The following is a 22,558-nucleotide window of genomic DNA, read 5'->3' as shown; positions in this document are numbered from 1 at the left end:
AATTGAATAGTCAAATGCAGTCATGATTTGCATTTCCCTGACTACTAGTGACTAGTTACTTTTTATAAAAATTAAAATTTTGGAACTTTTACACTTTATTCCAGTCCTAGTTTGGGCTCACCTATGCAAATATGCTTATATAATCCTTTGTACACTTTTCTTCACATTCTCCTCCTCTAAAACCACTGATCTTTTTTGCACGTTACCAGCCTTGCCTCAAGATGCCCCTTATTTCAAACCATACCCTTTTTTCTTTAATAAACCCAATTCATAACTTGCTTTTTTTCCATGAAAATATGTCCTTGTGAGCATAAATGAACTTAGGTTATTTCATTTAGCCATTGAGTTCTGATGGATCGCTCATAGCCCGCTGGTCAGAGTATAAACTGGTGCAAGGCATTTAGCAACATATATTAAGAACCTTAAACTTTGTACACTTTGACCTTGTCTAAGAGTCTGTCCTAAACCTTGATTTTATGCCTGGTTGTTGCTGATGGTCAGATAACTTAGAGGGCCACAGATTTATTTGCTTGGGGACAGGGGGACAACTGAGGAAATCTTGCATATATGACCCTGAGTGGAGAGCAGGGAGACATAGAGAAGACAGTGTAGTCTATGCTCCCCAGCTTAGACCTGGGCACAGGATTGAGAAACCTGGGCAGAGAGCAGCTGCAGGCAGAAGTTGAAATCCTTGCAGAAGGAACTTGATGAAATCGAAGGGCACAAGGCAGTGGGAGGATCTGGCCATGCCTCACATTTCCATATCAAGCCCCAACTTGGAGATAGGAGGAAACCTTGATTGTTTCATTGATTGTTTCATCCAGCAGTGTCCTGCAGATACTTGGTGGATACTCTGGGGTGGGTAGAGGCAGGGTACAGTGGTTGTCATCTTATTCTAAAACATATGAGAGACTCTTCTTGAGATTCCAAAATATGCTTGGGGAACATTTATAGGTGGCTGACGTCTGTGTTGTCAGGAGAAAGTAAAAGACTAGGGGGAATTTGGGTTCTGTGGTTAATGTAACCTCATTTATAGCTGAGTTTTATTGTGTCCCTGGACCTTTAGTTTGCATGAGAAACATTGAAAAGGTAGAGAAGAGGTTTTTGCCTTAAAATGTTCAGTGTAGTATTTGTTGTAAAAAATTGAAACAAAAAACAACCAGCATACTTAGCAATGTTTTATTGCTATATTAGTCATCAAAAAGTATTTATAAAGAGGGGTGCGTGGGTGGCTCAGTTGGTTAAACATTCAACTCTTGATTTCAGCTCAGGTGATGATCTCATGGTTCGGGAGTTCAAGCTCCGCATCGAGCTCTGTGCTGACAGTGCAGAGCCTGCTTAGGATTCTGTCTCTCTGTCTCTCTCTGCCCCTCCAATGCTCTCTCTCTCTCTCTCTCAAAAATAAATAAATAAATAAGCTTTGATAAAAGTATTTATAAAGAGCTTGGGAAAATTCTTGTTATGATGTGAAATGAGAAAAATGTAAAATATCAACCATATCAAAAATATATGGGAAAAAAATTGATACATACCAGGTAGTGGTTATCCCTAGGTCCTGGGATTATGAGTGATTTGTATTTTCTTTGTTTTACGTTTCTGCATTTTATAAATATTTGTCATAAGTTAGCATTATTTGAAAAATAACAGTATTAAAATTATAATATATATATATATATATGTGTATATATATATGTATATATACACACTTACATACATATATATATATATATTCCTTAGTGGGTATTTGTGTATGTATAAGGGTTTTTCTTTTCTCCAGAAACAGCAGTGATTTCTTATTCCATCTGCCATGTTAATTCTCCAGAACACATAATTCAGTGGGACACAGTCGAATTAATGTGAATTAATGTGAATTAATGTGAATATTTAGAAGGAATCAAAGGCTTCATATTTGGAAGGAAACAAGAGATCTCACCCTCCACCTACTGTTCAATTCCTTTCTACACTCTATTTCTTTCAAGGGCTAGCCCAGCCTTTGCTTAAGTATCTATATGAGGAACAAATTACTGCTTCTGGAGTTGGCTTGCTGGCTGTGAGAAAGTTCTTATTTATTTTGAAGTGAAGTCTATTTCTTTGTAGTTTTCACACATTAAGTATTTTGATCTCTTCCACCCCCATGCCCCAAAGACAAGAAATCCAGTTAAATCTAATTATGTCTCTTCCACATGATAGCCATTTAGCTATTTGAAAACATTTCTTTTGTTCCCTGCGAGTCCCCATTTGTTAATTCATTCATTTGTTCAGTGGTTATTTATTGAATGCCCACTGTGTTCTGTGCAAAGTGAAAGGGAATCAGTTAAAAGTACACACTCCCTGACTTCCAGATGCTCACAGTTTTAGGGTCTCAGGTCAGATGCTGAAACTCTGAGATGTGTGTGTGGGAGGTTTACTGGGGAGTATCATTGGGAACAACACCTGGGAAAGGTGAGGGAGGAGTTGAGCTGCCAAATAGTTGCAACAGAGAACTCAGTTGCTCTTAAGGGGAGCTCTGGGGCTAGATGACTCTTCAGAGCTATTTCACCATGAGGCAAGGTGGTAAGGCTTTTATATATACTCCCTATTGTCCAGTCATTGGATAGGGATAAATTTCTTCTTGCAGTAAATTAATGGACAGGGACTCATTGGGGAGCTGTCAACCAGTGCTCCCCTCAGCCTGAGAAATGGTGTCTCTCCTGTAGGAGGAGTCTGAGTGGTGCATCACTGTAGAGTACAAGTGGAGAGATAGCTATTCCCCACAATAGAACATAATGAACCAATTATTTGAATAGCTCTGAGTACAAAGTGCATGGACACCTAGACAGCATGTAGGCCTGTTGGAGGAGCCAGGACAGGCTTCCCAGAAGTCAAGGGTATGTATAGCAAGGAGAGTCCTTATGAGCAGCCTTCAGGTGGTAGAATTGACAGTCCTCAATGATTGTTTGGGCTGGAGGTGAGGAGCAAGGAGACACCTAGGTTTCTGGTCTGGACCCCCTTGGTGAACGTTGTGCTCTTTTCCAGAATAGAGAACCTGGGGGAAAGAGAATATGGCAGTCTGGTCTGAAGAAGAAAAAATGGAAATGTGAGGGACAAAGGCAAGGAGTGTCTAGCCTAGCTGTCATTGCTAGCCCTAGAACTTTATAAGCCAAACGTTTCTTTCCCTCTAAGACTTGGCTGTTTGGAATCAGAACTGATCACATGAATATGCTTTCCCTCTTCTCTTACCTACCTGTGGTGTGTTTTCACAGAGCTCCCACCAAAGCTGACTCATAAGAGCTCTTCCTGGAAGTGTGCAGTCCTGAAGTCAGGCCAGACAGCTCATGGCCTGGGAATTTTGGAGTGATCAGTAAAGGGTCAGGTGTTGGGGTTCCTGAGGAAATTTGCCAGTGCATCCTGGCTGAGTCTCACCATTTCTCAGCAGAACTCGTTGAGAAGAAGGAAGAAAACAATATGAAGAGGAAGAAGGAAGAGCTCAGGGAGCGCCTCAGTGCCTTGGACTGCCCTCATGGTCATTAGATCTCTCATTTTTTTTCTCTTTTTCACTGCATAGAAATGCTTTGCTCATCTACTGTACCCTGAAGCAGTAAAGCTTTGTGTTTAATGACTCCTGATTTCTTGTGCCTTCATTTCTGCATCTGTAAAATAGGAATAATCATAGTACTGAGTGCATAAGGTTGTTGGGAGGGGTAAATGAGATAATCTGTGGAAACTGCTTCAAACTAATGCTTAGCATATAGTAGCAGTCAGCATTAGTTCCTGCCTTTGCCATTACACCTATGTGCTAGCCTGTCTTGAGGCAAGGTGCTCCTGCCAATTCAGGAGCTGAAATCTGTGATTACTTGCTGTCCCTGGATTTTTTTCTTAATGCCCTATCTCATATACACAAAAACCCTTTCCCCAGGAATGCTGAGATTAGTGGTATTCCCTCCCTCTTAAATTACTCACCTGTGTAGTCTGCTGAGCCCAAGTTGGGTTGGGATAAGAGACGTTGGTTGCTAGTACGTTAGGAAAGTGCTATCTTTTGTTTTTCTTATCTTTTTAAGTTCCTTTTGGCTTCCAGCCTCTGGAGATCAGCCTAGATTAGTGAATCTCCCCCAGAGATTTTTTTTCTGATTTCCTTCAACCACATGGTAGGGACTGAGCAGGGGACTTTCCAGTGGAGTCTGAAATAGACTAGCTAAGAAATTACTCTTATCTCTGAGCTCCATAGGTGCCCATTCTGACTCAACTCTGTAAAGAACAACTTGAGTGGGAGGAACTCATAATGCTTCCAGTTATGCTTCCTATAATGTTTCTTTCTTTGCCTTTGCTCTTATAACAATTGCTTGTACTACTCATTTGACATTGAGTAATACTCTTTCTTGTGACAGCTCTCTTTTCCTATTAAGAGTTTTACTCCTGTTTCGCTTTTCAGAGTCCAATGCTTTATCTCTCCTCTCCAATTTGTTTGGATGCTCCTTAGTGAAATATTTGTACCTCTGAGAGTATTTTTCAGGATTTTATGTCCTTAGATCTTAGAAAAACATGTGATTTTTGTTAAATCCTGTAGCTTGCCCTCAGTATTTTTTTCCCTCTTTCTTATATAGGCCCGGTTGGTTTACACAACATTGGACAGACCTGCTGTCTTAACTGCCTTATTCAGATATTAATTATGAATGTGGGCTTCACCAGGATATTGAAGAGGTAAGGCTGATAAACATGTGTATTTTACATTTTCAAATATTCAATTTTTCACAGTGACTTTAAGTCTTCTGTTGAAAGTTGCCAGAGAAAAGAACTTGTTCTGCACATTCTAGAATACACACTATAATCACCTAAGATGTTTAAAAAGAAATATAAATGCCTGTTCCCACCACCAGATACTTGGTTTCAGATGGTCTGGGGTGGGGCTTAGGCATTAGACTCCCCAGGTGATTGTAAAGTGCAGCCAGGATTGACAGCCACTGATTTGGTTAAAACAGTGTTGGGACTAGACCAAATTCAGAGGAGTAAATCAATGAATAGGTCCTTGAGTCACTCCATTGAGCCCTCTCAAACAGAACATGAACACACACAAAGTGTATATATGTATGTATATATATTTACATATGTATGTACTTTATCACACATTATTTTAAAAGATGTTTATTTACTAATTAATTTTGACAGCGTGAGCAGGGTAGGGGCAGAGAGAGAGAGGGTGAGAGAGAGAATCCCAAGCAGCGTGGAGCCAAATGCAGGGCTCAAACTCACGAACTGTGACATCGTGACCTGAGCCAAAATCAAGAGTTGGACACGTAACCAACTGAGCCACCCCAGGCCCCCTGTAATTAGTTTTTTAATAAGGTTTTCTCTTGTCCCTAGACTCTTTTTTTAAAGTTTAAATTCTAGTTAGTTAACATACAGTGTAATATTAGTTTTAGGTATACAATATAGTGATTCAACACTTCCATACAACACCCTGTGCTCATCACAAATACACTCCCTTAATCCCCTCACTTGTTTCACCCATTCCCCTGTCCCCACCTCCCATCTGGTAACCATCAGTTTGTTCTATGTAGTTAAGAGAGTCTGTTTCTTAGTTTCCCCTCTCTTTTTCCCCCTATGATTGTTTGTTTTGTTTCTTAAATACCACATATGAGTGAAATCATATGGTATTTGTCTTTGACTGACTTATTTTCACGTAGCATAGTACTCTGTAGCTCCATGTTGTTGCAAATGGCAAGATTTAATTATTTTTTATGGCTGAGTGATATTCCATCCTGTATGTATACCATATCTTCTTTATCCATTCATCAGCCAGGCACCAGGGGGGTGTTTCCATAGTTTGGCTATTGTAGTTAATATTGCTATAAATATTGGGGTGTATATATCCCTTTGAATTAGTATTTTTGTATCTTTTGGGTAAATACCTAGCAGTGAAATAGCTGGAAGTTCTTTTTTAACTTTTTTTTTAATGTTTATTTTTGACAGAGAGAGAGAGAGAGAGAGAGAGAGAGAGAGAGAGAGACAGGGCATGAGTGGGGGAGGGGCAGCTAGAGAGGGTGACACAGAATCCGAAGCAGGCTCCAGGCTCTGAGCTGTTAGCACACAGCCCAACGTAGGGCTCAAACCCACAGACCATGAGATCATGACCTGAGCCAAAGTCAGACACTCAACCGACTGAGCCACCCAGGCGCCCCTCTTTTGAGGAACCTCCACTGATTTCCACAGTAACTGTGTCAGTTTGCATTTCCACCAATAGTGCAGGAGGGCTCCTCTTTCTCCACATCCTTGCCAACACCTGTTGTGTTGTTGTTGTTGATTTTAGCCATTCTGATAGGTGTGAAGTGATATCTCATAGTTTTGATTTATATTTCCCTGGTGATGAGTGATATTGAGCATTTTTTCATGTGTCTGTTGGCCATATGGATGTCTTCTTTGGAAAAATGTCAATTCATGTCTTCTGCCCATTTTAAAATTGGATTATTTGTTTTTTGGATGTTGAATTTTATAAGTTCTTTATAGGTTTTGGATTCTAACCCTTTATTAGATATGTCATTTGCAAATATCTTTTCCCATTTCATAGAATGCCTTTTAGTTTTGTTGATTGTTTCCTTCACTGTGTGGAAGCTTTTTATTTTGATGAAGTCCCAACAGTTTATTTTTGCTTTTATTTCCTTTGACTCTTTTTTTTTTTTTTGACTTTTATTTTATTTTATTTTTTTTTATTATATGAAATTTATTGTCAAATTGGTTTCCATACAACACCCAGTGCTCATCCCAAAAGGTGCCCTCCTCAATACCCATCACCCACCCTCTCCTCCCTCCCACCCCCCATCAACCCTCAGTTTGTTCTCAGTTTTTAACAGTCTCTTAAGCTTTGGCTCTCTCCCACTCTAACCTCTTTTTTTTCTTTTTTCCTCCCCCTCCCCCATGGGTTCCTGCCAAGTTTCTCAGGATCCACATAAGAGTGAAACCATATGGTATCTGTCTTTCTCTGTACGGCTTATTTCACTTAGCATCACACTCTCCAGTTCCATCCACGTTGCTACAAAAGGCCATATTTCATTTTTTCTCATTGCCACGTAGTATTCCATTGTGTATATAAACCACAATTTCTTTATCCATTCATCAGTTGATGGACATTTAGGCTCTTTCCATAATTTGGCTATTGTTGAGAGTGCTGCTATGAACATTGGGGTACAAGTGCCCCTATGCATCAGTACTCAAGTAGACCTATAGTATGAAGTTGCTATGGCTGATGTGAAAGAGATTACTGCTTGTGTTATCCCCTAGGATTTTAATGGCTTCAGGTCTCACATTTACATTTTTACCATTTTGAATTTATTTTTGTGTGTCGTGTAAGAAAGTGGTCCAGTTTCATTCTTCCACATGTTGGTGTCCAGTTTTCCCAACAGCATTTGTTGAAGAAATTGTCTTTTTTCCATTGGATAGTCTTTCCTGCTTTGTCAAAGATTAATTAACCATATAGTTGTGGGTTTATTTTTGGGTTTTCTACTCTGTTCCACTGATCTATGTGTCCATTTTTGTGCTATTACCCTATTGTCTTGATCACTACAGCTTTGTAATATAAGTTGAAGTCCAGAATTGTGATGCCTCCAGCTTTGATTTTCTTTTCCAGGGAAAACTCCAAGAGTTTTCCAGGGTTGCTTTGGATATTCAGAGTCTTTTTGTGGTTACATACAAATTTTAGGATTGTTTGTTCTGGCTCTGTGAAAAATGCTGTTGGTATTTTGATAGGGATTGCATTAAATGTGTATATTGCATTGGGTAGTGTAGACATTTTCACAATACTTGTTCTTCCAATCCATGAACATGGAACGTTTTTCCATTTCTTTGTGTTCTCTTCAATTTCTTTTGCCAGTGGTGTATAGTTTTCAGAGTACAGAGTATAGGTCTTGCACCCCTTTGGTGCCTAGGTTTATTCCTAGGTATCTAGGAATCTAGGTGCAATTGTAAATGAGATTGAGTCCTTCATTTCTCTTTAGTTTTTTTTTTTAAGTTTATTTGTTTATTTTGAGAGAGACAGAGACAGTGTGAGTGGGGGAAGGGGAGAGAGAGAGAGAGAGAGAGAGAGAGAGAGAGAGAGAGAGAGATTGAGAATCCCAAGCAGGCTCCATGCTATCAGCACAGAGCCTGATGTAGAACTTGAACTCACAAAATCATGAGATCAAGACCCGAGCTGAAACCAAGATTCAGACACTTAACCAACTGAGCCACACAAGCACCCCTGTTTCTCTTTCTTCTGCTTTATTATTGGTGTATAGAAATGCAAAAGATTTCTGTATGTTGATTTTATATCCTGTGACTTTACTGAATTCGTATATCAGTTCTAGCATTTTTTTTTTTTTTTGTGGAATCTTCAGGGTTTTCTATGTAGAGTGTCATATCATCTGCAAATGGTGAACGTTTGAATTCTCCCATGCCACTTTGGATGCCTTTTATTTCTTTGTGTTGTCTGATTGCTATGGCTAGGACTTCCAGTACTACATTGAATAACAGTGGTGAGAGTGGACATCCCTGTGTTGTTCCTGACCTTCTTCCTGACTGAGAGCTTTTCCTCATTGAGGATGATGCTAGCTGTGAGGTTTTCATATATGACCTTTATTATGTTGAAGTATGCTCCCTCTATCCCTACTTTGTTGAGGGTTTTTATCATGAATGGATGTTGTACTTTGTCAAATGTTTTTTCTGCATCTATTGAGAGGATCATATGGTTCTTATCCTTTCTTTTATTAGCGTTATTTATCACAATGATTGATTTGTAAATATTGAATCACCCTTGCAACCCAAGGATAAATCCCACTTGCTCACGGTGAATAATTCTTTTAATGTATTGTTGGATTTCGTTTGCTAGTATTTTATTGAGGTTTGGATTCAGTTTGCTAGTATTTATTTTATTTGTATCCATGTTCATCAGGGTTAGTAGCCTGTAGTTTGCTTTTTTTAGTGGTGTTTTGGTGTCACAGTAGTGCTGGCCTCATAGAATGAATTTGGAAGTTTTCCTTCTTTTTCTATTTTCTGGGGTCGTTTGAGAAGAATAGGTATTAACTCTTCTTTAAATGTTTCGTAGAATTCACTTATGAAGCCATCTGATTCTAGATTTTTGTTTCTTGGGAGTTTTTTGATTATTCAATTTCTTTGCAGGTTATTGGTCTGGGGGGAGGACAGAGAAAGAGAAAAAGAAAAAGAGAGAATCCCAAGCAGGCTCCTTGCTGTCAGTGCAGAGCCTGACACAGGGCTCCATCTCATGAACCATGAGATCATGACCTGAGCTGAAATCAAGAGTTGGACATTTAACCTACTGAGCCACCCAGCCACCCCCCCCCCCTTATTTGCCTTTTGTTACAGTCTTTGTTTTATAATCCAGTTTATCTGATACAGGTATTGCCACTCCAGCTTTCTTTTGACATTTATTTGCATGATAAATGTTTCTCCACCCTCTCACTTTCAATCTGTAGGTGTCTTTAGGTCTAAAATGAGTCTCTTGTAGGCAGCTTATAGATTGGTCTTGTTGTTGTTGTTTTTTAATCTATTCTAATATCTTAGGTCTTTTGATTGGGACATTTAGTCCATTTACATTCAAAGTAATTATTGATAGGTATTATTTATTGCCATTTTATTATTTGTTTTGTCATTGTTTCTGGAAGATTTTCTCTGATCTTGTCTTTGTCACTTTGGCCTCTTCTTTCTACTCAAAGAGTTCTCTTTAATATTTCTTGCAGGGCTGGTTTAGTGCTCACAAACTACTTTAGTGTTTGTTTGTTGGGGAAACTCTTTATCTCTCCTTATATTCTGAATGGTAGCCTTGCTGGATAGAGTATTCTTGACTGCAGATTTTTCCCATTCAGCACTTTGAATATATCATGCCCCTCCCTTCTGGCTTGCCAAGTTTATGTTGAAAAATCTCCTTATGAGTTTCCCCTTGTAAGTTAATGACCTCTTTGGTCTTGCTGTTTTTAAGGTTTTTCTTTTTAATCATATTTTGCAAATTTAATTCCAGTATGTCTTGGTATTGGCCCACATTTGTTTATTTTGATGGGAGTTCTCTGTGCCTCCTGGATATGGATGTCTGCTTCCTTCCCCAGATTAGGGAAGTTTTTAGCTATTTTTCACATACGTGTTCTGTCACCCTTTCTCTCTCTTCTTCTGGGACTCCTATAATAAAATGGTATTACATTTGATGGAGTCTTTGAGTTCTATATCTATTCTCATGTTGCATAATTTTGCTTTGTTCAGTTTCATTGCTTTCCTTTACTTTGTCATCTAGGTCATTAATTGTTCCTCTGTTTCTTGCAGCCTGCTGTTCATTGCATCAGACATGTTTCTAATTTCATTTATTGCACTCTTCATCTCTGATTGATTCTTTTTTAACTCTTTTATCTCTGTAATAAGGGTCTCACTGATGTCTGTCATTTTTTTCTCAAGCCTAGTGAATATCCTTATGATTATTGCTTTAAATTCTCCCTCAGGCATGTTACTTATATCTGTTTCACTTAGATCTCTGGCTGTGGCCTTATCTTGTTCTTTCATTTGGAATAAATTCCTCTGTCTTCCAATTGTGTCTAAATCTCTGCCTACTTCTCTGTGATAGAAAAGCCAGTTGTGTCTCCTCTTCCTGAAAGTAATGTTGTAATGAAGAGATGTCATGTAGTGACCAGGGCCTGCCACTTCAGGGAGTGTCTCTAGTGTATGCTGCATGCCACCTGCTGTTGTGTTTCAGCTGCTCTGTCTTTCAGGCCAGTTGTCTGAAAAGACTCTCCTTGCCTGCTATGGGCAATGTTATTCCCTGATGTTGAATTTTAGCTAGTTATGCTCTGGTCTGCTTGTGAAGTGAAGCCTGTCACCAACTGCACTGGGACTGAGGTCCTGCAGGACTCTCTGGTCAAGAGGTGTGGTGTGGGCAGAAGTTTGTGCTGGTCTTCTGGAGAAGGGGCCCACCACATTGGGACTGAGGCAAGAATGACTGAAAAGAGTTGTGTTACTGGAGCATGGAGGTGTGGGGCATGGTGTATGCAAGTTAGGCAGCTAGTTTTGGTGCTGTGCTGCCCCCCCATAGGTGGTTCTGCATTTCTGCTGAGGAGTGGGGGAGGGAAATGGCACAAGCTGGTCCTTTACTTCCAGAGAAGTGTTCCTGTGAATGCTGCCTCTCGGAGATGCTCTCGGAGAAGAGTGAATAATCACCCCAGATGTGCCCTAGGTGCTATTTATTTAATTATTCATTAGTATATGAAATTTATTGTCAAATTGGTCTCCATACAACACCCAGTGCTCATCCCAAAAGATACCCTCTTCAATACCCATCACCTACCCTCCCCTCCCTCCCACCCCCCATCAACCGTCAGTTTGTTCTCAGTTTTTAAGAGTGTCTTAAGCTTTGGCTCTCTCCCACTCTAACTTTTTTTTTTTTTTTCCTTCCCCTTCCCCATGGGTTTCTGTTAAGTTTCTCAGGATCCACATAAAAGTGAAAACATATGGTATCTGTCTTTCTCTGTATGGCTTATTTCACTTAGCATCACATTTTCCAGTTCCATCCGCGTTGCTACAAAGGGCCAGATTTCATTCTTTCTCATTGCCACATAGTATTCCATTGTGTATATAAACCACAATTTCTTTATCCATTCATCAGTTGATGGACATTTAGGCTCTTTCCACAATTTGGCTATTGTTGAGAGTGCTGCTATAAACATTGGGGTACAAGTGCCCCTATGCATCAGTACCCCTGTATCCCTTGGGTAAATTCCTACCAGTGCTATTGCTGGGTCATAGGGTAGGTCTATTTTTAATTTTTTGAGGAACCTCCACACTGTTTTCCAGAGTGGCTGCACCAGTTTGCATTCCCACCAACAGTGCAAGACGGTTCCCATTTCTCCACATCCTCTCCAGCAACTATAGTCTCCTGATTTGTTCATTTTGGCCACTCTGACTGGCGTGAGGTGATATCTGAGTGTGGTTTTGATTGGTATTTCCCTGATGAGGAGCGATGTTGAGCATCTTTTCATGTGCCTGTTGGCCATCCAGATGTCTTCATTAGAGAAGTGTCTATTCATGTTTTCTGCCCATTTCTTCACTGGATTATTTGTTTTTATGGGTGTGGAGTTTGGTGAGTTCTTTATAGATTTTGGATACTAGCCCTTTGTCCCATATGTCATTTGCAAATATCTTTTCCCATTCCATTGGTTGCCTTTTAGTTTTGTTGGTTGTTTCCTTTGCTGTACAGAAGCTTTTTATCTTCATGAGGTGCCAATAGTTCATTTTTGCTTTTAATTCCCTTGCCTTTGGGGATGTGTCAAGTAAGAAATGGCTGGGGCTGAGGTCAGAGAAGTCTGTTCCTGCTTTCTCCTCTAGGGTTTTGATGGTTTCCTGTCTCACATTCAGGTCCTTTATCCATTTTGAGTTTATTTTTGTGAATGGTGTAAGAAAGTGGTCTAGTTTCATTCTTCTGCATGTTGCTGTCCAGTTCTCCCAGCACCATTTGTAAAAGAGACTTTCTTTTTCCATTGGATATTCTTTCCTGCTTTGTCAAAGATTAGTTGGCCATACTTTTGTGGGTCTAGTTCTGGGGTTTCTATTCTATTCCATTGGTCTATGTGTCTGTTTTTGTGCCAATACCATGCTGTCTTGATGATGACAGCTTTTTTAGTAGAGGCTAAAGTCTGGGATTGTGATGCCTCCTGCTTTGGTCTTCTTCTTCAAAATTCCTTTGGCTATTCGGGGCCTTTTGTGGTTACATATGAATTTTAGGATTGCTTGTTCTAGCTTCGAGAAGAATGCTGGTGCAATTTTGATTGGGATTGCATTGAATGTGTAGATAGCTTTGGGTAGTATTGACATTTTAACAATATTTATTCTTCTAACCCATGAGCACGGAATGTTTTTCCGTTTCTTTTTATCTTCTTCAATTTCATTCATAAGCTTTCTATAGTTTTCAGCATACAGATCTTTTACATCTTTGGTTAGATATATTCCTAGGTATTTTATGCTTCTTAGTGCAATTGTGAATGGGATCAGTTTCTTTATTTGTCTTTCTGTTGCTTCATTATTAGTGTATAAGAATGCAACTGATTTCTGTACATTGATTTTGTATCCTGCAACTTTGCTGAATTCATGTATCAGTTCTAGCAGACTTTGGTGGAGTCTATCGGATTTTCCATGTATAGTATCATGTCATCTGCAAAAAGTGAAAGCTTGACTTCATCTTTGCCAATTTTGATGTCTTTGATTTCCTTTTGTTGTCTGATTGCTGATGCTAGATCTTCCAGCACTATGTTAAACAACAGTGGTGAGAGTGGACATCCCTGTCATGTTCCTGATCTCAGGGGTAAAGCTGTCAGTTTTTCCCCATTGAGGATGATATTAGCTGTGGGCTTTTCATAAATGGCTTTTATGATGTTTAAGTATGCTTCTTCTATCCCGCCTTTCTCAAGGGGTTTTATTAAGAAAGGATGCTGAATTTTGTCAAATGCTTTTTCTGCATCAATTGACAGGATCATATGGTTCTTTTCTTTTCTTTTATTAATGTGATGTATCACGTTGACTGATTTGTGAATGTTGAACCAGACCTGCATCTCAGGAATGAATCCCACTTGATCATGGTGAATAATTCTTTTTATATGCTGTTGAATTCGATTTGCTTGTGTCTTATTGAGAATTTTTGCATCCATATTCGTCAGGGATATTGGCCTGTAGTTCTCTTTTTTACTGGGTCTCTGTCTGGTTTGGGAATCAAAGTAATACTGGCTTCATAGAATGAGTCTGGAAGTTTTCCATCCCTTTCTATTTCTTGGAACAGCTTGAGAAGGATAGGTATTATCTCTGCTTTAAATGTCTGGTAGAGTTCCCCAGGAAGCCATCTGGTCCTGGACTCTTATTTGTTGGGAGATTTTTGATAACTGATTCAATTTCTTCGCTGGTTATGGGTGTGTTCAAGCTTTCTATTTCCTCCAGTTTGAGTTTTGGAAGTGTGTGGGTGTTTAGGAATTTGTCCATTTCTTCCAGGTTTGTCCAGTTTGTTGGCATATAATTTTTCATAGTATTCCCTGATAATTGCTTGTATTTCTGAGGGGTTGGTTGTAATAATTCTATTTTCATTCATGGTTTTATCTATTTGGGTCCTCTCCCTTTTCTTTTTGAGAAGGCTGGCTAGAGGTTTATCAATTTTGTTTATTTTTTCAAAAACCAACTCTTGGTTTCATTGATCTGCTCTACATTTTTTAAGATTCTATCTTGTTTATTTCTGCTCTGATCTTCATTATTTCTCTTCTTCTGCTGGGTTTTGGGGTGTCTTTGCTGTTCTGCTTCTAGTTCCTTTAGGTGTGCTGTTACATTTTATATTTGGGATTTTTCTTGTTTCTTGAGATAGGCCTGGATTGCAATGTATTTTCCTCTCAGGACTGCCTGCGCCGTATCCCAAAGCATTTGGATTGTTGTATTTTCATTTTGGTTTGTTTCCATATATTTTTAAATTTCTTCTCTAATTGCCTGGTTGACCCACTCATTCTTCAGTAGGGTGTTCTTTAACCTCCATGCTTTTGGAGGTTTTCCAGACTTTTTCCTGTGGTTGATTTCAAGCTTCATAGCATTGTGGTCTGAAAGTATGCATGAGCTCAATTATTGTATACTTATGAAGGGCTGTTTTGTGACCCAGTATGTGATCTATCTTGGAGAATGTTCCATGTGCACTCGAGAAGAAAGTATATTCTGTTGCTTTGGGATACAGAGTTCTAAATATATCTGTCAAGTCCGTCTGATCCAATGTGTCATTCAGGGCCCTTGTTTCCTTATTGACCATGTGTCTAGATGATCTATCCATTTCTGTAAGTGGGGTATTAAAGTCCCCTGCAATTAACCACATTCTTGTCAATAAGGTTGCTTATGTTTGTGAGTAATTGTTTTATATATTTGGGGGCTCCCGTATTCGGCGCATAGACATTTATAATTGTTAGCTCTTCTTGATGGGTAGACCCTGTAATTATTATATAATGCCCTTCTTCATCTCTTGTTACAGCCTTTAATTTAAAGTCTAGTTTGTCTGATATAAGTATGGCTACTCCAGCTTTCTTTTGGCTTCCAGTAGCATGATAAATAGTTCTCCATCCCCTCACTTTCAATCTGAAAGTGTCCTCAGGTCTAAAATGAGTCTCTTGTAGACAGCAAATAGATGGGTCTTGTTTTTTTATCCATTCTGATACCCTATGTCTTTTGTTTGGTGCATTTAGTCCATTTACATTCAGTGTTATTATAGAAAGATATGGGTTTAGAGTCATTGTGATGTCTGTATGTTTTATGCTTGTAGAGATGTCTCTGGTACTTTGTCTCACAGGATCCCCCTTAGGATCTCTTGTAGGGCTGGTTTAGTGGTGACAAATTCCTTCAGTTTTTGTTTGTTTGGGAAGACCTTTATCTCTCCTTCTATTCTAAATGACAGATTTGCTGGGTAGAGGATTCTCGACTGCATATTTTTTCTGTTCATCACATTGAAGATTTCCTGCCATTCCTTTCTGGCCTGCCAAGTTTCAGAAGAGAGATCCGTCACTAGTCTTATCGGTCTCCCTTTATATGTTAGAGCACATTTATCCCTAGCTGCTTTCAGAATTTTCTCTTTATCCTTGCATTTTGCCAGTTTCACTGTGATATATCGTGCAGAAGATCGATTCAAGTCACGTCTGAAGGGAGTTCTCTGTGCCTCTTGGATTTCAATGCCTTTTTCCTTCCCCAGTTCAGGGAAGTTCTTAGCTATTATTTCTTCAAGTACACCTTCAGCACCTTTCCCTCTCTCTTCCTTCTCTGGAATACCAATTATGCGTAGATTATTTCTCTTTACTGCATCACTTAGTTCTCTAATTTTCCTGTCATACTCCTAGATTTTTTCTCTCTTTTTCTCAGCTTCTTCTTTTTCCATAATTTTATCTTCTAGTTCACCTATTCTCTCCTCTACCTCTTCAATCCAAGGTGTGGTCATCTCCATTTTATTTTGCAGCTCATTAATAGCATATTTTAGCTCCTCCTGGCTGTTCCTTAGTCCTTTGATCTCTGTAGCAATAGATTCTCTGCTGTCCTTTATATTGTTTTCAAGCCCAGCGATTAATTTTATGACTATTACTCTAAATTCACTTTCTGTTATATTGTTTAAATAGTTTTTGATCAGTTCATTAGCTGTCGTTATTTCCTGGAGGTTTTTTTGAGGGGAATTCTTCCGTTTCATCATTTTGGATAGTCCCTGGAATGGTGCGGAACTGCAGGGCACTTCCCCTGTGCTGTCTTGAATAACTTGTGTTGGTGGGCGAGGCCACAGTCAGACCTGATGTCTGTCCCCAGCCCACCGCTGGGGCCACAGTCAGACTGGTGTATACCTTCTCTTCCCCTCTCCTAGGGGCGGGATTCACTGTGGGGTGGTGTGGCCTGTCTGGGCTACTTGCACATTGCCAGGCTTGTGGTGCTGGTGATCTGGCATATTATTGGGGTGGATAGGCAAGTTGCACAGGGGTGGGTGGGGCAGGCTCAGCTTGCTTTTCCTTCAGTGATCTGCTTCGGGAGGGGCCCTGTGGCACCAGGAGGAGTCAGACCTGCCACCAGAGGGATGGATCTGCAGAAGCACAGCGTTGGGTGTTTGCGTGGTGCAAGCAAGTTCCCTGACAGGAACTGGTTCCCTTTGGGATTTTGGCTGGGGTTGGGCGAGGGAGATGGCACTGGCAAGTGCCTTTGTTCCCCCACCAAGCTGCGCTGTGTTGTCTGGGGCTCAACAACTCTCCCTCCCATTGTCCTCCAGCCCTCCCGCTCTCTGAACAGAGTTGTTAACTTATAACCTTCCAGATGTTAAGTCCCGCTTGCTGTCCGAACACACTCTGTCCAGCCCCTCCGCTTTTGCAAGCCAGACTCGGGGACTCTGCTTTGCCGGCGGGCTGCCCCTCTGCCCCGGCTCCCTCCCGCCAGTCCATGTAGCACACACCACCTCTCTGCCCTTCCTACCCTCTTCCGTGGGCATGTCGTCTACATTTGGCTCCAGAGAATCTGTTCTGCTAGTCTTCTGGTGGTTTTCTGGGTTATTTAGGCAGGTGTGGGTGGAATCTAAGTGATCTGCAGGACGCTGTGAGCCCAGCGTCCTCCTACGCTGCCATCTTCCTACCTCTGGATAATCTTGATTCCCTAGGTGCTTTTTACAAGGTTGTTTCCATGCTATCTGCCCCCAGTTGTTTCCCTGCCTTCTTTCCAGGAGCAGTATAGGACCCTCTGCACTCTATCCCTGCCAAGATCTCTGACCTTTAAAACTCCAAGGTTTAAGCCTTGCCGGTTGCAAGAAGTCATAAAATTCTGCTCCTCTTTTTTCCCCAAACCAATGGCTTTTGGGAAACGTTCTCCTTGTGCACTCTGCTGTGCGTTTCTCTCTCTCTCCCCCTTCTCCACAATCATGGTTCCCTCCCCTCCACAGCACCTGTGATCTGTTTCTCCCCAAACCTCACCTCCATACTTCTTACATTTTTCTATGTAGCCTCTTCTCTTCCTTTCATTGTGAAGTTTGTTTTATCAGTCTTTAGGTCAATTTCTGGGGTATTTAGGACAATTTGATAGTTATGCAGTTGTGTTCCTGGGATGAGGTGAGCCTATGGTCCTCCTACTTTGCTTACATCTTCCTTTCTGCCTATCATATATTCTTTTCTGCCCAGTGCTTTCTTTTTTTTCCCTTCCATTGGCATGAGCCTTTCTTCCCAGGACCTAGATCTGTATTTGCCTTTTCACTTTGGAGTACTTCAGCCTGGACATTTTACTGTATGGCCATTTTGCTATGGACCCAGGACCTTCTGCATCTGCCCTTCATTTAAGTTTGACTGTTGGGCAGAGTTGGGAGAGGGGTGAGACAACAGTTGTCTGATCCCCTCTTGAGAAGGTACTCTCTATAGCCAATTTGCTAACATGGTATTTTTCAACTCGTTTGTACATTTAAGTCATCTGGGAAACTTAAAGTTCTGATAACTGGGCCCAACTATTAGAAATTCTGATTTAGGTATCTGTAAAGTGGCCCGGACATGGATATTTTTGAAAGTTCCCCCAAGTGATTCCAGTATGCATCTAGCATTGAGAACTGTGGCGATAAGGAGGTTCTTATTTGGCAGGATAATAATGGATGTTCTTATTTGGCAGGATAACAGTACCAAGGGGAACAGAAGAGCAAAGGAGAAGTGTCCCCTTCCAGTTGCTCTTGCTACTAGAGAGGATGCGGGACAGCCGGCAGAAAGCAGTGCAACCCTTGGAACTTGCCTACTGTCTCCAGAAGTACAATGTTCCAAGTAAGACAGCCCTCTCATCTCTGAGAGAGAGAGGGAGGGGGGGATGGTAAGGACGTAGAGGGAGGGTGAGGGCCTCAAAAATGAGTCAGGAACTGTTCCCTTCTCTTCTTTGTTTTTGGAGAGTTTGTGAAGAGATAGGTGTTAATTCTTTAAATGTTTGGCAGAATTAAGCCCTCTGGGCCTGGGATTTTCTTTGTGGGAAGCTTTAAAATAGTTGATTCAGGGGTGGCTGGGTGGCTCAGTCAGTTGAGTGTCCAACTCTTTATTTTGGCTAAGGTCATGATGCCAGGGTTGTGGGATCAAGCCTGACACAGGTCAGGCTCTGCACTTTGTGTGGAGCCTACTTAAGATTTTTTCTCTCTCTCCCTTCCTCTGCCCCTCTCCCCCACTCGTGCTTTCTCTAAAATAAAAATAAAAATCAATAAAATGACTGATTCAGTCTCTTTCCTTTTTACAGTTAGTGTTCTTTCTTTTCAGATTGAAGCACTGAACTCCCTTTAGCATTTCTTGTAAGGCAAGTGTAGTTATGATGAACTCCCTCAGCATTTGTCTGGGAAAGCCTTTATCTCTCCTTCATTTCTGAAGTAAAGTTTTCTTGATGGCGGGTTTTTTCTTTTCATATCACTTTGAATATGTCATTCCACTGTCTCCTGGCATTTAAGGTTTGTGCAGAGAAATCCTCTGATAGCCTTATAGGGGGTTCCCTTGTAAGTGATAAGCTTCCTTTCAATATTGATTTTAAGATCTCTCTTTATCTTTGATTTTTTAAAGTTTTAACACTGATGTGTCTTGGAGAATATCTGTTTGAATTAAATATGTTTGGGGACCCATGAGCTTTATTAACTTAGATGTCTAATCTCCCCAGATTTGGGAAGTCTCAGCTACTGTTTCTTAAATAAGTTTTCTGTCACTTTCCTTTCTCTTTTGAGACTCCATCCAGTCTGCTGTCGAAACTATTGAATTCTTCAGCTGAATCACTGTGTTATTTAGTTCCAAAATTTCTATTTGGTTCTTTTTTATTTTTTCTTTCTTTGTTGAACTTCTGTTTTTCTTGCGTTGTTTTCCTGATTTACTGAAATTGATTATGTTCTGTGACAGCTCTGAGTATCTTTAGAACAATTATTTATAATTATTTTCTAGGCAATTTGTATATCTCCATTTCTTTGGGATCAGTTTTTGAAAGTATACTATGTTCTTTTGGTGATATCGTGTTTCCCTGATTCTTTGTGATCCCTGTAGCCTTGTGTAGGTGTCTCCACATTTGAAGAAGTGGTTACTTATTACAGACTTTATGCATTGACTTTTTTAGAGAAAGACCTTCACCTGCAGCTAGAGTGTGCTGTGGTCTAGGTCTAGTGGTGTGGGGCACCAGGTGTGGTGTATGGTGGCTCTGGGTCCAGGGGTTATAATGTCTTATTGGCTTAGGCTTCTGGGGTCCATGACCTAGATAACTGTGTGATCCTTGGAGAGAGATGTAGGGTATCTGAAATAGCTACAAGAGCTGTTAGAGTCCTCAGTGGACCTTTTGGTGCAGCAGCTAGGACCAGGGCAGGGAGTGGTGGTTGCCACTGGTTGTGTTCATGCTTGTCTGTGGGGGCTGGTTGCAGGTGGCTGCTTGGTGGCAGGGTCTGATTGTAGACACACACATAGTGGTGAGGGCAGTGGCCAGCAGCAGGTGCTGGGTCTTACTGAGGGTGCATTAACAGCTGTGGGGGCTTTTGCTTGCAGTTCTGTGGTTACAGAGATCACTATGGGTGCACACATTACATTGAAGGCTGGTGACAAAGGTCAAGCCAGGAGTATACACATGCACAGCTGTGGAGGCTAGCTGTAGATGAGCCCAGGGCATAGGACAGAGACAGTAGTTGGGGCCAGATGTGGGCCCACAAGCAGCTGTGTGGGCATAGTGCACTCCTTTGGCTGAAAAAGCTTGCCCCTGGAATGTGTAGGGCAACAGAGGTTGGTGATGGGATTCAGGCTGGCAGTGTATAGGTTGCACAGATGCAGAGGTTACTTGTAGGCAAGCCCAGAGGCGCAGGCCAGTGACAAGTGTTAGGGTTGGATCCAGGCTCATAGGCAGCTTGAGGGGGGGGGGGGTTCTTAGCTGTTGAGAAGCAGTTATGTGGCTATAGGGGCTCACTCTGGATGTACATAAGGCAGTAGAGAATGGCGACAGGATTCAGGCTGGCAGGTGTAGGTGCACAGCCACAGGGTTTAGCTGCAAGTGTGTAAATGGGGGTGGGGGTCAGCTATGAGGATGTAGGCTGACACTTTGTATGTGTGCAGCCACAGAGGCCAGGAATGTCTGCTGTTGTGATTTTCTGAGCACTGGTGGGTGGAGGGGAATGTAGTGGGGAGGGACTCTGGTAATGGTGCCTGTAAACAAAAATCTGTGGGGTGACCATCTCAGTGGTGAAATCTGCAGGGTATCTATGGTAGTTGTACTGTCCATTAGTTTTTTTTCAGTGGTAGAAGCTAATGGGGTCCTTAGTGGGGTGGGTCACGGGGAACTGTGGTGGCTTCTGTTACATGGATAATACTAGCAGTTGCTTCCCTTATTCCTTGTTCCTAGACATTTACAGACATCTCAGCTTTACTGATTTCCAGGTGGGGTGAAACGAAACTAGGTCCTTCATCCAGTGCCCTGAAAGGGTGGGGAAGTTGGTCATTCATCCTGTTCTCCTTTTCCTGGTGAAAGGAGCTTGTTTTTTTAAATATGAAATTTATCGTCAAATTGGTTTCCATACAACACCCAGTGCTCATCCCAACAGATACCCTCCTCAATAACCATCACCCACCCACCCCTCCCTCCCACCCCCCATCAACCGTCAGTTTGTTCTCAGTTTTTAAGAGTCTCTTATGTTTTGGCTCCCTCCCTCTCTATCCTTTTTTTTTTTTCCTTCCCCTCCCCTATGGTCTTCTGTTAAGTTTCTTAGGATCCACATAAGAGTGAAAACATATCGTATCTGTCTTTCTCTGTATGACTTATTTCACTTAGCATAACACTCTTCAGTTCCATCCACGTTGCTACAGAAGGCCATATTTCATTGTTTCTCATTGCCACGTAGTATTCCATTGTGTATATAAACCACAATTTCTTTATCCATTCATTAGTTGATGAATATTTAGGCTCTTTCCATAATTTGGCTATTGTTGAAAGTGCTGCTATAAACACTGGGGTACAAGTGCCCCTATGAATCAGCACTCCTGTATCCCTTGGGTAAATTGCTAGCAGTGTTATTGCTGGGTCTTAGGGTAGGTCTATTTTTAATTTTTTGAGGAACCTCCACACTGTTTTCCAGAGTGGCTGCACCAGTTTGCATTCCCACCAACAGTGCAAGACGGTTCCCATTTCTCCACATCCTCGCCAGCATCTATAGTCTCCTGATCTGTTCATTTTAGCCACTCTGACTGGCGTGAGCTGCTGTCTCATTGTGGTGTTGATTTGTATTTCCCTGATGAGGAGCGATGTTGAGCATCTTTTCATGTGCCTGTTGGCCATCCAGATGTCTTCTTTAGAGAAGTGTCTATTCATGTCTTCTGGCCATTTCTTCACCGGATTATTTGTTTTTCGGGTGTGGAGTTTGGTGAGTTCTTTATAGATTTTGGATACTAGCCCTTTGTCCCATATGTCATTTGCAAATATCTTTTCCCATTCCATTGGCTGCCTTTTAGTTTTGTTGGTTGTTTCCTTTGCTGTACAGAAGCTTTTTATCTTCATGAGGTGCCAATAGTTCATTTTTGCTTTTAATTCCCTTGCCTTTGGGGATGTGTCAAGTAAGAAATGGCTGGGGCTGAGGTCAGAGAAGTCTGTTCCTGCTTTCTCCTCTAGGGTTTTGATGGTTTCCTGTCTCACATTCAGGTCCTTTATCCATTTTGAGTTTATTTTTGTGAATGGTGTAAGAAAGTGGTCTAGTTTCATTCTTCTGCATGTTGCTGTTCAGTTCTCCCAGCACCATTTGTTAAAGAGACTGTCTTTTTCCATTGGATATTCTTTCCTGCTTTGTCAAAGATTAGTTGGCCATACTTTTGTGGGTCTAGTTCTGGGGTTTCTATTCTATTCCATTGGTCTATGTGTCTGTTTTTGTGCCAATACCATGCTGTCTTGATGATGACAGCTTTGTAGTAGAGGCTAAAGTCTGGGATTGTGATGCCTCCTGCTTTGGTCTTCTTCTTCAAAATTCCTTTGGCTATTCGGGGCCTTTTGTGGTTACATATGAATTTTAGGATTGCTTGTTCTAGCTTCGAGAAGAATGCTGGTGCAATTTTGATTGGGATTGCATTGAATGTGTAGATAG

General features: G+C 41.0%; 1 protein-coding gene across 3 annotated transcripts in view; it reads left to right on the top strand.

The window, feature by feature from the left end:
- Positions 1–22,558, top strand: part of USP18 (ubiquitin specific peptidase 18) — a 52,545-nt gene that overhangs the window by 11,363 nt on the left and 18,624 nt on the right. The window contains exons 2-4 of one of the 3 annotated variants that reach the window (XM_045463656.1): positions 3,416–3,502; positions 4,581–4,677; positions 18,115–18,260. In XM_045463656.1, the coding sequence (XP_045319612.1) occupies positions 3,445–3,502; positions 4,581–4,677; positions 18,115–18,260 (301 nt within the window). In that variant the 5' untranslated portion in view covers positions 3,416–3,444. Of the gene's footprint in view, positions 1–3,242; positions 3,503–4,580; positions 4,678–18,114; positions 18,261–22,558 lie in introns of those variants that run through there. The other 2 variants (XM_045463654.1, XM_045463657.1) reach the window with 2 other exon arrangements.

The sequence above is a fragment of the Leopardus geoffroyi genome, chromosome B4 (genome assembly GCF_018350155.1).
Source record: "Leopardus geoffroyi isolate Oge1 chromosome B4, O.geoffroyi_Oge1_pat1.0, whole genome shotgun sequence".
NCBI classification, from domain to species: domain Eukaryota; kingdom Metazoa; phylum Chordata; class Mammalia; order Carnivora; family Felidae; genus Leopardus; species Leopardus geoffroyi.
Note: the sequence above shows the minus strand (reverse complement) of the source record. Positions and strands in the feature narration are given on the sequence as shown.